At 47.5% G+C, this 12,527-nt stretch overlaps 3 protein-coding genes across 3 annotated transcripts; 1 reads left to right on the top strand and 2 right to left on the bottom strand.

Annotated features, from left to right (window-relative positions):
* Nucleotides 1-1,030: 1,030 nt before the first annotated feature.
* FPOAC1_001940 (uncharacterized protein) lies at nucleotides 1,031-1,662 on the bottom strand (the record flags this gene model as incomplete). Its single annotated transcript, XM_044846528.1, has 2 exons — nucleotides 1,031-1,324; nucleotides 1,507-1,662. The coding sequence occupies 2 exons, from the start codon at nucleotides 1,660-1,662 to the stop codon at nucleotides 1,031-1,033; spliced, it is 450 nt and encodes a 149-aa protein (XP_044712444.1).
* Nucleotides 1,663-5,324: 3,662 nt separating this feature from the next.
* On the bottom strand, nucleotides 5,325-5,875 carry FPOAC1_001939 (uncharacterized protein; the record flags this gene model as incomplete). The annotated part of the gene is made up of 3 exons (XM_044846527.1): nucleotides 5,325-5,451; nucleotides 5,520-5,548; nucleotides 5,786-5,875. 3 exons carry the CDS (start codon nucleotides 5,873-5,875, stop codon nucleotides 5,325-5,327), a joined length of 246 nt encoding a protein of 81 aa, XP_044712443.1.
* A 5,674-nt stretch (nucleotides 5,876-11,549) lies between these two features.
* On the top strand, nucleotides 11,550-12,068 carry FPOAC1_001938 (uncharacterized protein; the record flags this gene model as incomplete). The annotated part of the gene is made up of 1 exon (XM_044846526.1): nucleotides 11,550-12,068. The coding sequence occupies one exon, from the start codon at nucleotides 11,550-11,552 to the stop codon at nucleotides 12,066-12,068; it is 519 nt and encodes a 172-aa protein (XP_044712442.1).
* Between the last annotated feature and the right edge of the window lie 459 nt (nucleotides 12,069-12,527).

Raw genomic sequence — 12,527 nt, 5'->3', positions numbered from 1 at the left:
CCATCGACGAATATCGCGTCTAGCCCGGTTGAAGTTTTTACGACATTTGCCCATCTGTCGCATGCACAATCTCCACGGCTTGGCATGGAAATACCATACAAGAGTAGCAACACGATGGGGCCTTTAGACGTCAGTGGCTGGGTTTGCGAGCCTCGGCGCCAACATGGTCGACTTGGACTGGGTGCAGTTGGACTTTGACAGCCATTGGTTATGGAGAGGGTCGTAAAAATGGAAATTCCAACGTCTTGATGCGAGAAAGAGCCAATAGTTACATCACTGACCCTGGTCCAAGACACTTTTTGAACGCATGCTAGCCATGCAAAGCGGAGAGGCGGCTCGTGAGGGTAGCGCGGAGAAGGTAGACAACAGAGCAGAGCAAAGCAAAGCAGAGCAAAGCAGAGGTCAGGTGTCGGATGTAGACCAACGGCATGGTCAATATGCAATGCACAGACTACATTGGTCTCAAGACATGGATGAACAAAGGCACAGGAAGCGAATATGATCTGATAGTGGTAATGATGGAAACATGAATGAATTATCATGAATAAATAAAATACTGTCCAATCGGCGTTTGCCAGGCTCCAGGCCGTGGTCTCTCTGCGTGTTCTCAGTTCCTAATGATACAACCATAAAAATGCCCTTTCCAGATTGCGCCCGCCAGATAGTCAAACAGAGGGTATCCCTAGGTATATAATAAGAAATGTTACAATTCCCACCCCAAAGAAAACTCCATATACATGATGATTGACTGATGACATCAAAGTCGTTAAGAAGAAGAAAAAAAAAGAAGAACAAAAAATGGTGGTCATAAGAGGGGGAAAATATAAGAAGCGAACCAAGCTTTTGTGGTATTTCACAAGAGGCAGTGATGTGCTCGCTCCTTCCTCTGAGAAGGGTATTGATCTGATCTTGATCTGGGTGTGATGGGTTGTGCTCCAAATCTGCGTCAACTAAAAAGCTGGTAGGCTGTGCTGATCCGGGAGCTGACGGGGGTCCCGTTGTTGATCCCGGACACGCCGCGCCCAATCACTCAAATGCCCTGAGCCTTGGAGAAGGTACCCTTTTTTAGGGTTCTTGAACGGTCTCGCAATGGTGAGGAGGAACTGGGTCGTGGCTGTTGATAGGTATCGTAGGGGGGAATTTGCGTCAAGAGTATGCCCAATGTCTTATCGTCCAGGTGCAGTTTGTGGTCGTGAACATCTGCGATGGCGGCGATGAAGAGGCTTTGTTCTCTTGCGTTGAGCTGCCGAGAGGGCTGCTCATTCTCCATGGCGGAGGGTGCGGGATGTCGTTGATGCGGCAATGTTGAGGCCGTATATCCATCCTTTCCTTACGTCCAAGAATGTTTGCTGTGTTGGTTGATGATTTGTTTCCCTTCACCAAGAAAGAAGAAAAATAAGAAGCTGGAAGCCAGTGCCGAAGGTAAACTTTGGTGTGCTGTTTGTTTTCGAAACTCGTTTTCAAGCCTTTGTTGCAGTCGACGCTATCCATTTATTTGTAGCCGACCATCTTTGCGCAACGTTCGCAGTAGTAAAGGTTGTGTGCAATGCGGACCATGCCCATTGTGCTGACGTCGTCGGTAGAAGTAGCCTCGACGGAGCGAGCGCATCGCATGCAGCGAACAACCTCGACTGAGGCGATGGGGAGAGCAATGGCGTCCATACTGTGTCTGTATCCCGAGTCGGAAGAGGATGATGATGATGAGCGAGAAGATGATGTTGAGCTGTTTGATCCAAAGTGGTGGCTTGAAGGTCTGGCAGACATGATGAGAGAAGAGAGGTAGGATGTGTGGTGGGTAGTGTGAATATATATGTAGAAGGTAGCAACAGTAGTTGTTCTTTTTTAAGAGTCCAGGAGATTTGGTTGTACAAGGGGAAGATGAGAGTACAAGCAAGGAAGCTAAAGCCTTTTTTCTGTTTGTTTCAAGTGGATGGGGATGTGATGCCGCTTTGTACTTCTGGTCTTGGTTTACTTCGCCCGGGCTGGTTTTCAAGGGCATGGGTGCTAGTTTTAAGAAGGATGAGAAAGTTGACCAGGGGGGGTATGTCTCTGTCTCTTGGGCTAGGCTAGGCTTCTGGAGCCTTGAGCAAAAAAAAGAAAAAGAGAGACGTGAGAGTTCGAGGGGAGGGGTGTGGGTAGAACAAGAAAGGTGGAGGCCCAGCAGGACAGGGCTTCTTGTTCAGTTTCGATTTCTGGCTAGTGGAGATGCGTATGTGCTTCCCTCAGAAACGGTAAAAAGGTACAGAGTACGGTAAGATACGGTACGGTAACACGGCTCTGCAGGTGGCTGAGGCTTATTCCGGGTTGGTAGCGGAAGAGAGATGAGTCCTTGCGGTTGATGAGCGAGAGTTCTAGAGCGTCCCAGGAAGATGTCGTCGTATCGAGTCGTGTTATTGTTGTCCGTTTATCCGATGGAAATTGATGGATGTGCAAAGGTAGGTTCTGGATTCAAACCACGATTCTGGGGGGTGACCCGACCTTTTTATCAAAATAGTGAATTCAGATTTCTACTAACCACTGTACCGTACTGTATGCATCACCTCTACTAGTGAGAGAGAGAGAAACAGGGCACATAATTGCGCGTCTCAGTTTGGTGTGTGTGTGGTTTTCACAGGCTACGTAGTCACATAACAGTAGCTCATGCTAGAGAAGAACGAAATCCTTTGGGGATCGACGATGGCCATCGTTCTGTTCTTGCTCCTCGGAGGTGTCTTGGCAAGACGGCATGCTCGGGGAGTAAGGATCGGCAACGACAGAATCCAAAATCTCAGCCAGGCCAGGGCCCCAGGACACGCCAAGCATACGAAACGGAGAGGACACACACACACCCAAATGAATGCTAGCTAATAAACTCCCTACTTCTTCCTCCTCTAGGCATCCAGCAAGCAAGCAAGCAGGCAGGCAAGCAGGCAAGCCTGGGGCATAAGACAAGATCAAACAAGACGACCCGGCAAATGCCAGTACAGTCATGGATGGCAGTACGAGACACATTGCCCGAGCAACATCTGTACCTTTTCATCTTTTGGACTGCTGCGTCTTGGCTTGAAGCTTGGCGTTCACCTCACAAGTTATGTACAGTAGGTGCTGCAGCAGTCTCCAGCCTGCAGCAGTGCAGTGCAGTGCAGTGTAATGTAATTCCGTTTTGGAGAAACGGAGAACAGAACTAAACAGAAACCAAGAGGGGCGTGGACCTGGGCTGGCTGGGCTGGCTGGGCTGGCTGGGCTGCTGGGCTTCTACTTGGCCCGATGCAACCTCAGTCCATTTGATCAGGCGAAGGCCGTGAGACCCAATTCGATCCCCAGTTTTGGGCTCTTCGCTCCGTTACCCCCGTTCGATTGGCAAAAACCCAATCGCTCCGTTTTCCATCCGGTACCGCTACTCCGTTTATTTTATGCGATCCACCGGGGGTTTGGTTTGCTTGCTTAACAATTCACAAATTGGTGAGACGAGACTTGTGTTTGGCTTGTGATTAGTAGCATCATGTTGATGTCCTTTTGAGTAGTATTGAGCGAGAGATGGGATCATGCTGCAAGTGTCTGATTGATTGATTGACTGACTGGCTGACTGATTGTGCTTTTGATACTGTGACTCTCTATCCCCTGCGACGCCCGTGATCACGATGGATGTCTCCTAATTCGTCCTTGTTGAGAGGCTGGCTGAAGCCAATCTGCCTGTCTCGGACATGCCTGCAACTGCACTGAAATATCCCATCCATCTTACGGCAGACTCCAGCTCCCCGAAACTGCTTACGACGACGACGGGGGCACAGCGTATACACAAAGATTAGTACATGTGTCACGGCTACTTACAGGAGGTAACTAGATGCTGTAATACGCGGGCTCGGGAGGCGCCAGCAGCGCAGCAACCAGCCCTGCCCTGCATGTACTGTACTGTACCTACTGTACTGTACCTACTGTACTGTACCTACTGTACTGTACCTACTGTACTGTACTACAGCGCTCTGGTCGCACAGCAGACGAAAAAGCAAAACCTTATTCCGTGTTGCTGTCAGTCAACAATGGTTGCTCAGGGCGGGCTCCCGGAGCGGGCGTTTAACGGGGTTATCCCTTGCTCAACGGAGGCCTTGTTCTCTCTTCCGTCCGTCGTCTTGAAATTAACTAGATTACAGAGTGCCTACCATATTGAATGAACGGTCAAGCGAGTCCGTGCTGGGAAAGAAGAAACGAAGACCCTGACATGTATCACGGATGTTTACGGTGGCTTGGGCCAATTGATGAGTTGTCCGTCCTGTGTTGCTCTGACAAGATGAGTCAAACTAAACTCTACAGGCACGGCTAGGGGGGAGGTGAGTGAATTGTAATTATGCTCGTCGTCCGCCTCATGTTGTTTTTGCATGAGTTGGGATTCACCGTTAATCGAACCCCGGATCAACCAACTCAGCCCAGCGAGGGTTCAGCACAGGGGTCAAACGTTAAAAAATGGTTGAGCGGTTATTGTTAGTACATAATAGTAGCTACGTACAAAACATGGCTGAGGGGATGGATTCTCATACGCCTGTAAAAGGGTTGCCTGCTGATATCGGAATTGTATCCGTCTCTTGAAGCTAATAGTAGAATGGATTTTACGGCTTTTGCGGCATGAAACCTTGATGATAAATCGTGGTGTTTCTTTGAACCGCGCCGAGAAGCCGCGCAATTATTTGTTCTGGACTAGGTGTAATCAATCAATTGATGATATAAGCATCTTATCTGTCACATTTTTTTTAACTAAACAAAGACAAACGGTTGTTCGCATCGGGCGGAGGTAGCGGCATGTAAAACAAATAATGGTACTAATTAATTGAAAGTGCGGACCCGCTGCTGATGGAGACATTTTTGAGCCTCAAGCGGGTTTCACGGGATACGCGGGCGCCAAACAGAGAGAAAGAAACCCTTCTTTACTCTGTAAACATGTATCATGTGTACGTCAAAGATTGAGAAACACCTGACGGAGCTGCCATTAGACGCCGCCAAGCCATTGTCGAATTGTCATTGTGCAGAGTTTGCTCCTACAGGGAACACTCTCAAAGCGCCATTGGATGGATGTCACTTACAAGCCTCAATCTCAATGCAACGTCGACACAAATAACAACAGAATCCCAGCTAGTTAGCGACCAAGCATGTCCTGTAGAGAGGCTGAGTATCCCGTAGCGATCCCTAATATCCACACTCAGACTGGGTCGGATGCTTGACAGCAGCACGTACCGACGATTCGGATCTTTTTTATCCTTCTTTGCAGAACTTTTGCGACGTTGGTCTTGCAGACTATATCCATTCTAGAGATCTAACTGGATGAATTGTTTGTTGACCGAGGTAATAAAAAGTCAAGATGGACCCTTGATTTTCAAGTCTGGTCTGACCGACGAACATGAGCGAGAACCCTGTCCTTGCATGATAGCCTGAACCGTTGGATTGGGCTCTGAGCGAGAGGCTAAGTAAGAGAATTCGATACTACTAAGCTATTAGCGCCAGAGGGAGAGGGAGAGGGCGAGACGGAAATAGTAGACTAGAACTAGAACCTTTTGTTGATACCGCATTTGTAAAAATGCTACACGATGAGTAAGTAGTCAACATGCATACGAAATTTGCATGATTTCTCTTTGTTGTCTTGTTTCATTGTTTTGTTGAGGCCACGTTGTAAATAACATTTGAGTTGCAGGCTCTTGTTAAAGCCGCCTTTTTCGCTTTCTAGGGGGTGGCCCTGGCGCTGTGACTCATGAAATAGAGGCCCTGAGCCCTGCCCTGCTGGGCGGTAATTGATTGATTGACACATGCAAAAAGAAACATCCTCACTATAAGCATATACCTCTTTACCGAAGTCAGATACGGTGTCTGTCCACATAACGGAGAACATCCACACAAGATTACGTTCCATCGTTTTGGAGATTGACAACAAAACGGAGCTAGTAACTTTTAGGGACCTCCTTTGATGACACACCCAATTTCCGATCTTCAGGGCCCAAAGGCAAAACTCTTGGTCGAACCAAGCTAACAAGAAACCACAGTTTTTCTTTTCTTTTCTTTTTCAACAGCTCCGTTTTACTCTGCTCTGTCTTGCCTCATGACCCGCTGACCATTGAGAAACCTTGTCCGGATCAGCTCCGTGGATAACAAAGAAATCTGGGCGATTTCGATCTTGTCTTATTCTTATCTGCCGCTACTAGTAAACTTCCGTAGCTGATGTGTTGAAGTCAATGTGGTGAAGTCAATGTGGTGCATTCTGACTGGGCATCGCATCATTGTAAACCTCTAACCCTCAACTGTTTCTTCTTTTCTGACCAGCTGATGCATTGTAACCTAGACTCTGCATCCCCTTTTCAGATACTACTAGACGTGAAAAAGCAAGACAAAACAGCAAAGCAGACATGGCATTAAAGTTTAAAAATCCATGGGGTGGTAAATCTGCAGGGTAGGACAGGGCAGTATCTCGATGTCGTCTGCTTCTGCTTCACGGATTGGTCCCCATACGAAAAACAACTGCTGCCAAGGCCATTAAAATCAGTGGCAGACTTACATCCGTGCCGGCCGAGTTGTCTGTTATTAGACGGCTCACTTCTACTCCATGCAGTAGCGTCCGGCATTGCACTGGGGGTAGGGCATGACACGAAAGTGGTATCGGCATCGAAACATAGCATCAGCATCGAGAAAAGCTTCGGGGTGGATGTTTTGGGATTAAGATTTGCTCTTTATTGATTGGGGTTTCATTCAAACTCCGGATCAGCTCCGGGAGGTTGTCCTTGATTTCTTTCTTGATTTTTTTCTTGATTTCTTTCTTCCTACTCTAGGGTCGGGTCAATGTAAGCTCAAGATCTAGTGTACTGTGCCTGTGAATGCCAACCCTGCGGCTCATCATGATCCCAAAAAATCGAACGTTCATCGACCAACATAGCATGATAAACAGGGTTGTTAGTGCATGGTTGAGCTGTTGCTGTTGTTCTTGTTTTCGATCGTCACAGCTTATCGTCTAGTGGGTGACTCTAAGCATCGCATATATTTTTATTCACTATTATCATCATCATCATCATCATTACCGTTCAGACCGTTGAACAATGATGCAATCGAGGTGCTCCGTTTCGCGGTGATAAACTGTCAACGTCAAAGAACGAGCTTGTGAAAGAAACTGACGTCGATACTTACGCAACTCCCACGTGGAAATTTGGACCTGTCGATGACCAGAGCCTGTCTTGTTTAACGGATCAGCCAGTAGAACTGTGATAAACTTGATCGTCGGATATTCGGTCACGGGCTGGCGGGAAACGCGTATCAGACCCGTCACTTATAGCGTCGATTGACAGGTGTTCTTCTGTCTATCAATGTAAATCATTCATTTGCTTATCAATTCTTTCTTTAGCAATTGGCCTCCCAACACCATGTTACCGATGATCAGGAAGGATATGTGGGGTTTGGACTAGGCCAGGGGGATCTCAATCGAAACGCAAACATACATTCAACTAACTAGCACATCCTGAGTCAGACCAGAGATTGGCGACGACGACGGGTGTGGGATGATCAAAAGAAACATTGGGTGGGATTTATCTATCTGCTTCATGTTTCGCTGCAAAAGGACCGTCAACATCGAGATGTGTGAGTTTTAATTAGAGTAGTTTCAAACCGCCAAGTTATGCTGTGCTACCGGAGCATCTCGATCCTTTCAAGATTTGATCACTAATGATCAACTGGAAACAAGATCAGTTTCTCCGGTCAATGCACCAATGTAAAACCGTTTTAAACTGGACCCGATAGGGCTAAACTTAGGGGTAAAAGGGAGAGAGCTTCATGAAACCACGGTATTGGGTATCTTGAACTAGAGGACATAAAACGGCCACCATTTATAGCTGACGGGATCTCGTGGACAATGGATGGGATGGGATGGGATGGGATGGGATAAACACCCACAATTACCCATAAGATGGTGGAAAGATGGGCAACCACGAAGAATACCATATCCACACCCACGTCCGTGGATCAAAATACGGTATTAGTTCAGTATAGAACGGTGCAGCTCAGTCTCTCTCTTTGACTCATAACACCCAAGACAGATATGGCATTTCGTATGTAGCATGGTTCATGAAATGAAGCTACTGTGGCTAGTAAAAAGGACCCTTTTGTTGAATTGGAGATCGATCTGGAACCCGGACTATTCTTTCAAGTCAAGTGATGGAGCTACATCGAGATGCGACGCCAGCGGCCGAGATCCTCTGCCAAACCTTCGATGCCCGCCGGTTATGTCTCTGCCCGGAAGAGCTCCTGTCCGACCAATAAAGCTAGGGAGAGCGCCACTGGAATACAGTATCGAGATGTCCACCAAAGTGCAGCACCCATGCATGCATGCTTCATGCTAATCTGATCAATTCTCGATGCTCTAGACTATCAAGATGCGATTTCAAGGGGGCGACCTTTTTTTGCGACTGACAGACACGTACATGTATACGCTTATTGTGAAGCTTCATCAGCCATAAGGAAGGGATCGAGCCTCTATTTTTTCCGTTGGAGGATCAGTTCCTAAGTTTCGTCCCGTCTGTTCCGTCTGTACTGTACCGTACATAATCCCATGCCGCAGTTTGTAATCTCATGCCGCGGCATCCTCATTGCATAGCGCTGTATCCGTACTCTCTAGCTAACGTTATGCCCTTGTACGGTTACTGTTTCGATTCACTATTTTCTTTGTCAGACGACCACTAGTTTGCTTGGCAATCCTCCTCTGACTTGGGCTGAGCTGAGTCTACCTCTTCCATTTCCATTTCCATTTCCATTTCCATTTCCATTTCCATTTCCATTTCCATTTCCATTTCCATTTCCATTTCCGCTCTGGTGAGGAAATGCGCCGCTGTCTTTTCAAAAGGATATCGTTCTAGACTTCTCGACTGACTCTGTTCTGTTGACTCCTTGGCAGGGTCCCTTATTAAATTTTACGTGTAGGGGTGCGGGGGTTCTGATCCCCTTCCATCTGATCGACCCGCTTGGACATCTAAGTGAGACGAGCAGCATGTGTTTTGCATACGATGGATGAGGTGCTTTTGAGATCTGTTACAGCCATTGTAAGCATATTTTCTTTCTTGTATTACAGTTCCTTATTCCGCTTTTTGGTCGTCACCCCCAGCTCAATAAGTGCTTACGCTACTGGGCACGAGCACAAAACGGATGTTACATTGCAGCCCCAAAGAGAATTGAAGGGAAATTAAAATCAGATTAGCACACAGAGGGCTTGCTTATCCATCGTGAGACAACGTCGAAACCTTCCAGAACACATGCGCTTGGATCTCAATCTGGACATATCGTGAAGCCAGGGTCCGGTCATGTCCAGTCAGGGCTGAATTGAAGTTCTAACACAAATTAAGGGTCCTTCCTTCTCAGCCTCCTACTGTACTAAGGCACCTTTAGCTCTATTTTTGAAGAGTCCCTTTGAAGTGTTGTGTCAGACAAGGAATGGAAGCTCAAGCTATTGAACATTCATCTATTCATAGGTACCTAGCCAGGACAGACATGGACTCTATTTTCCAAGGGTCCAGTGGTCAAAGCTCTGGCATGGTCAAAGTCCATGTCTTTTTACGGTCAAGGTCGCTTGATGCATTGTAACTGAGCACTATGCACCTGTTTCTTTTTGATTCGAGTGCATTCGGAGTCACGGCATTGCATTCATTCAAGACTCCACGAACGAACATGACCCTTTTCCCCAGGGGGGGTAAGCGGGCTTGTTTTTTTTCTTTTTTCGCGTGACGAACCCCTCTTATGCATCTGATCAGTTATTTTGTCAGTTATTTCCATTTTATGTTCCATCAGGTCATGATGGGGTGCCGGAAATGCCGGTACGTAGAATGAGTGAGTACATTGCAAAGGCTTGGCTCACCTGAATTTCCCTTCTAAGAAAAAGGTCCCTTCATAACTGCCTACCTATCTGAGCACGGGTCAACAGAGACCCTTACAGGGAGGCACGTTTCGGCGCAACTTCATCTTCTCAACTCTTCTTTGCGGCGTTTGTCGTATCGTATGGTATCAGCCAGTAGTCAATCGTTCGTCCCTTGGCCCATGTTACGCCTCCGGAAAAGACCGTTATCAATAGCTCGAGATTTGATACAACGTTGCTTCAACTGAGGCCCTGCCGATTGCCGGCCGGGTGTTCCTGGCTAATTCGAGAACCATTGATTGCCATGTCTCTGACCTAAACTGGCTACAAATGCCAGCGTGCAATGTCATTCGCCCTTCATTCTTCAACAACATTTTCCGTTTTACGCCTCTGCCCAGAGACCTAAGCAGCCGAGTCCTCCAATGGCAATCTGCACTGAGTACGGGAAGTTCCAGACCTAGCGTGGAGCTGCTCATTGGGCGCTGAAGCTCTGTACGTCTCCTTGGAAACGGGTCGGGAATACCCAGGATCACCATGAGATGATGTTCTAGACCCTCAAAGACCCAAGGGTTTGCGTGTCCTCGTGCCCTGAGCCACAAAGTCTCTTGGCAGAACAGAGTTATTGATCTTCGCGGTCTAGAACGGGCTGTGGCGCTCTTCCGGCCGGATGCTGCGGCGTGGGTCCATGTTTGTCACTGTTTGATAGCAACGGCTTTGCATCTTATTCTATTAGTGGCTAACCTTGATGGGCATAAGAATTCGAGGCGGGCGACGGACCGTTTGTGAAGCATTCGGTGTCATGAGCATGGGGGAGGGGTGTTTGAGTTGTGAGGTTGAGGGGCTTTGTTTGAGACGTGAAAGGTCCAGGCCGTTGTGTTACGATGTTTGTGATTGCAGTCACACGAGACATGGCTTGGCTGGTCTCGGCTGGGCAGTGAAGCACAACCGTCGTTTCTTTATGTGAACGTGAATGTAAATACGGAGTAAGGATTGCTAGCCTGAGATTGGACCTTGTGACATGGGATTCTCTAGGGTATGTACTTGACAAATGATTGTGGCTGGGTTGACTCGTCGGCATGCGATTGATGCCTAATGTTAGACTGCCTTCATGGTTTGTTTAGGACGATGTAGGTAGGCACTGTATCGTGGTGGTTTGTGAGAAACAATTCACCAACTGGTGTCAGGCGCTGTAACCTGTCTGCATGAGATGAGCTGCTTGTAATCTTGCCTGTGAAAGATGGGACTCACGTTTGCCGGAAGGCTGCTTAAGAGCGTATGGTACAGTAGTTGTCTCGTATTCCACCCAAATCAGAGAACAAACGCAATAGTTGGGTCCCTCACATCGTTAGATGAATGATCTAATGAGATAAACTGGTTGATCCTTCAAAATCCCATTAGCTGTTTTCACCGCAATCATCATGTGAGCCAGTGTTTCTTGCTTACCGAATGTGAAAGAAGTTGTGGCTCTTGTATCTTCCCATCTAATTGCGTGTGATTTTGTTTGTTTGTGCTAGATAGAAAGTGAAGTCTTGACTATTGTCGTTCATCAGCTTAAGTCATCGCCACAGCGCTTGAGATAACAAGATGTGACTGGTCGGCCTCCCGCAGCGCAGATGACGTGGAACAAAGTGGAGGCATCCAACTCTCACCGTCCCTCACTTCAACAACTTCAACTTGTCTGACTTACAACATCAGCCCGACCAACATGGGCAAAGAGTACGACTTGATAGATTCTATCCTGATAGATTCAATGTCGACATCATCCACCATGGACGGAACCACCACCCCAACACATACCGTCATGACAGAGATACTCACAGACTACACCGAATCTGTTCCTTATCCTGGCGCTCAATTCATCATTCGCCAGCGTGACACAGACAAAGTCATCACTCTCGTCGGTGGTGCTCTCAAGCTTGCCGATGGTCTGAACCCCAAGGGCGGTTACCACTGGGAATGCATCGAGAAAGACAGATGGCTCGGTTTCCGCAACTGCGTGTCTGGGACTATCATCGGCCACAATAATAGCAAGAAGTTTGTTGCAAGAGCAGAGAAGCACCTGTCATACGAATACATCTCACTCCGACCAAGCCCCCAAGGTGGCTACGAGCTTCTGACCAAGCATGGCCATGATGAGCTATGGAGCATGAACGTTGCAGATGATGGAGAACAACTAGTTGAGACCAAGGGACAAGGCGCCCTGTGGGACTTTCTCAAAGTCTAGTATTGTTGCCTGAGACGGGAAAGAAAGGCTCGATCGTTCACGGAGTTTTGTTATCAGTCTGATTATCTTGTTGGTACGACACCTTTATGCGAGAAATCAAAGCTTGACCTCGACACGTTGCAGACGTGACTCACAAGCAGCGATGAAAGCTTCGAGAAGGGAAAGACATTGCAGCTGATGGTGGTTTCAGAGGTCTTGGCTCCAGGAAGGGCATCTCGTCTTGTTAAGTTGGGCTGGATATTGAGGATTGAACGGCGACAGTATCAGGGCACCCACACTCTCTTGCTATTCAAGGCTTTCGGCATCAATTCCTACGCAAGCAAATAAACAATCTTTTTGTAGTAATGTCATCATGATACCAATCCTTCTACACTGATAACACCGAATATTAATCGTCAATATCTTCACCTTTCAGCATGATAGACTAGAAACATTTCTCAAGAGCCACTATGCGCTCGC

The sequence above is a fragment of the Fusarium poae genome, chromosome 1 (assembly GCF_019609905.1).
Source record: "Fusarium poae strain DAOMC 252244 chromosome 1, whole genome shotgun sequence".
Lineage (NCBI taxonomy): Eukaryota > Fungi > Ascomycota > Sordariomycetes > Hypocreales > Nectriaceae > Fusarium > Fusarium poae.
Note: the sequence above shows the minus strand (reverse complement) of the source record. Positions and strands in the feature narration are given on the sequence as shown.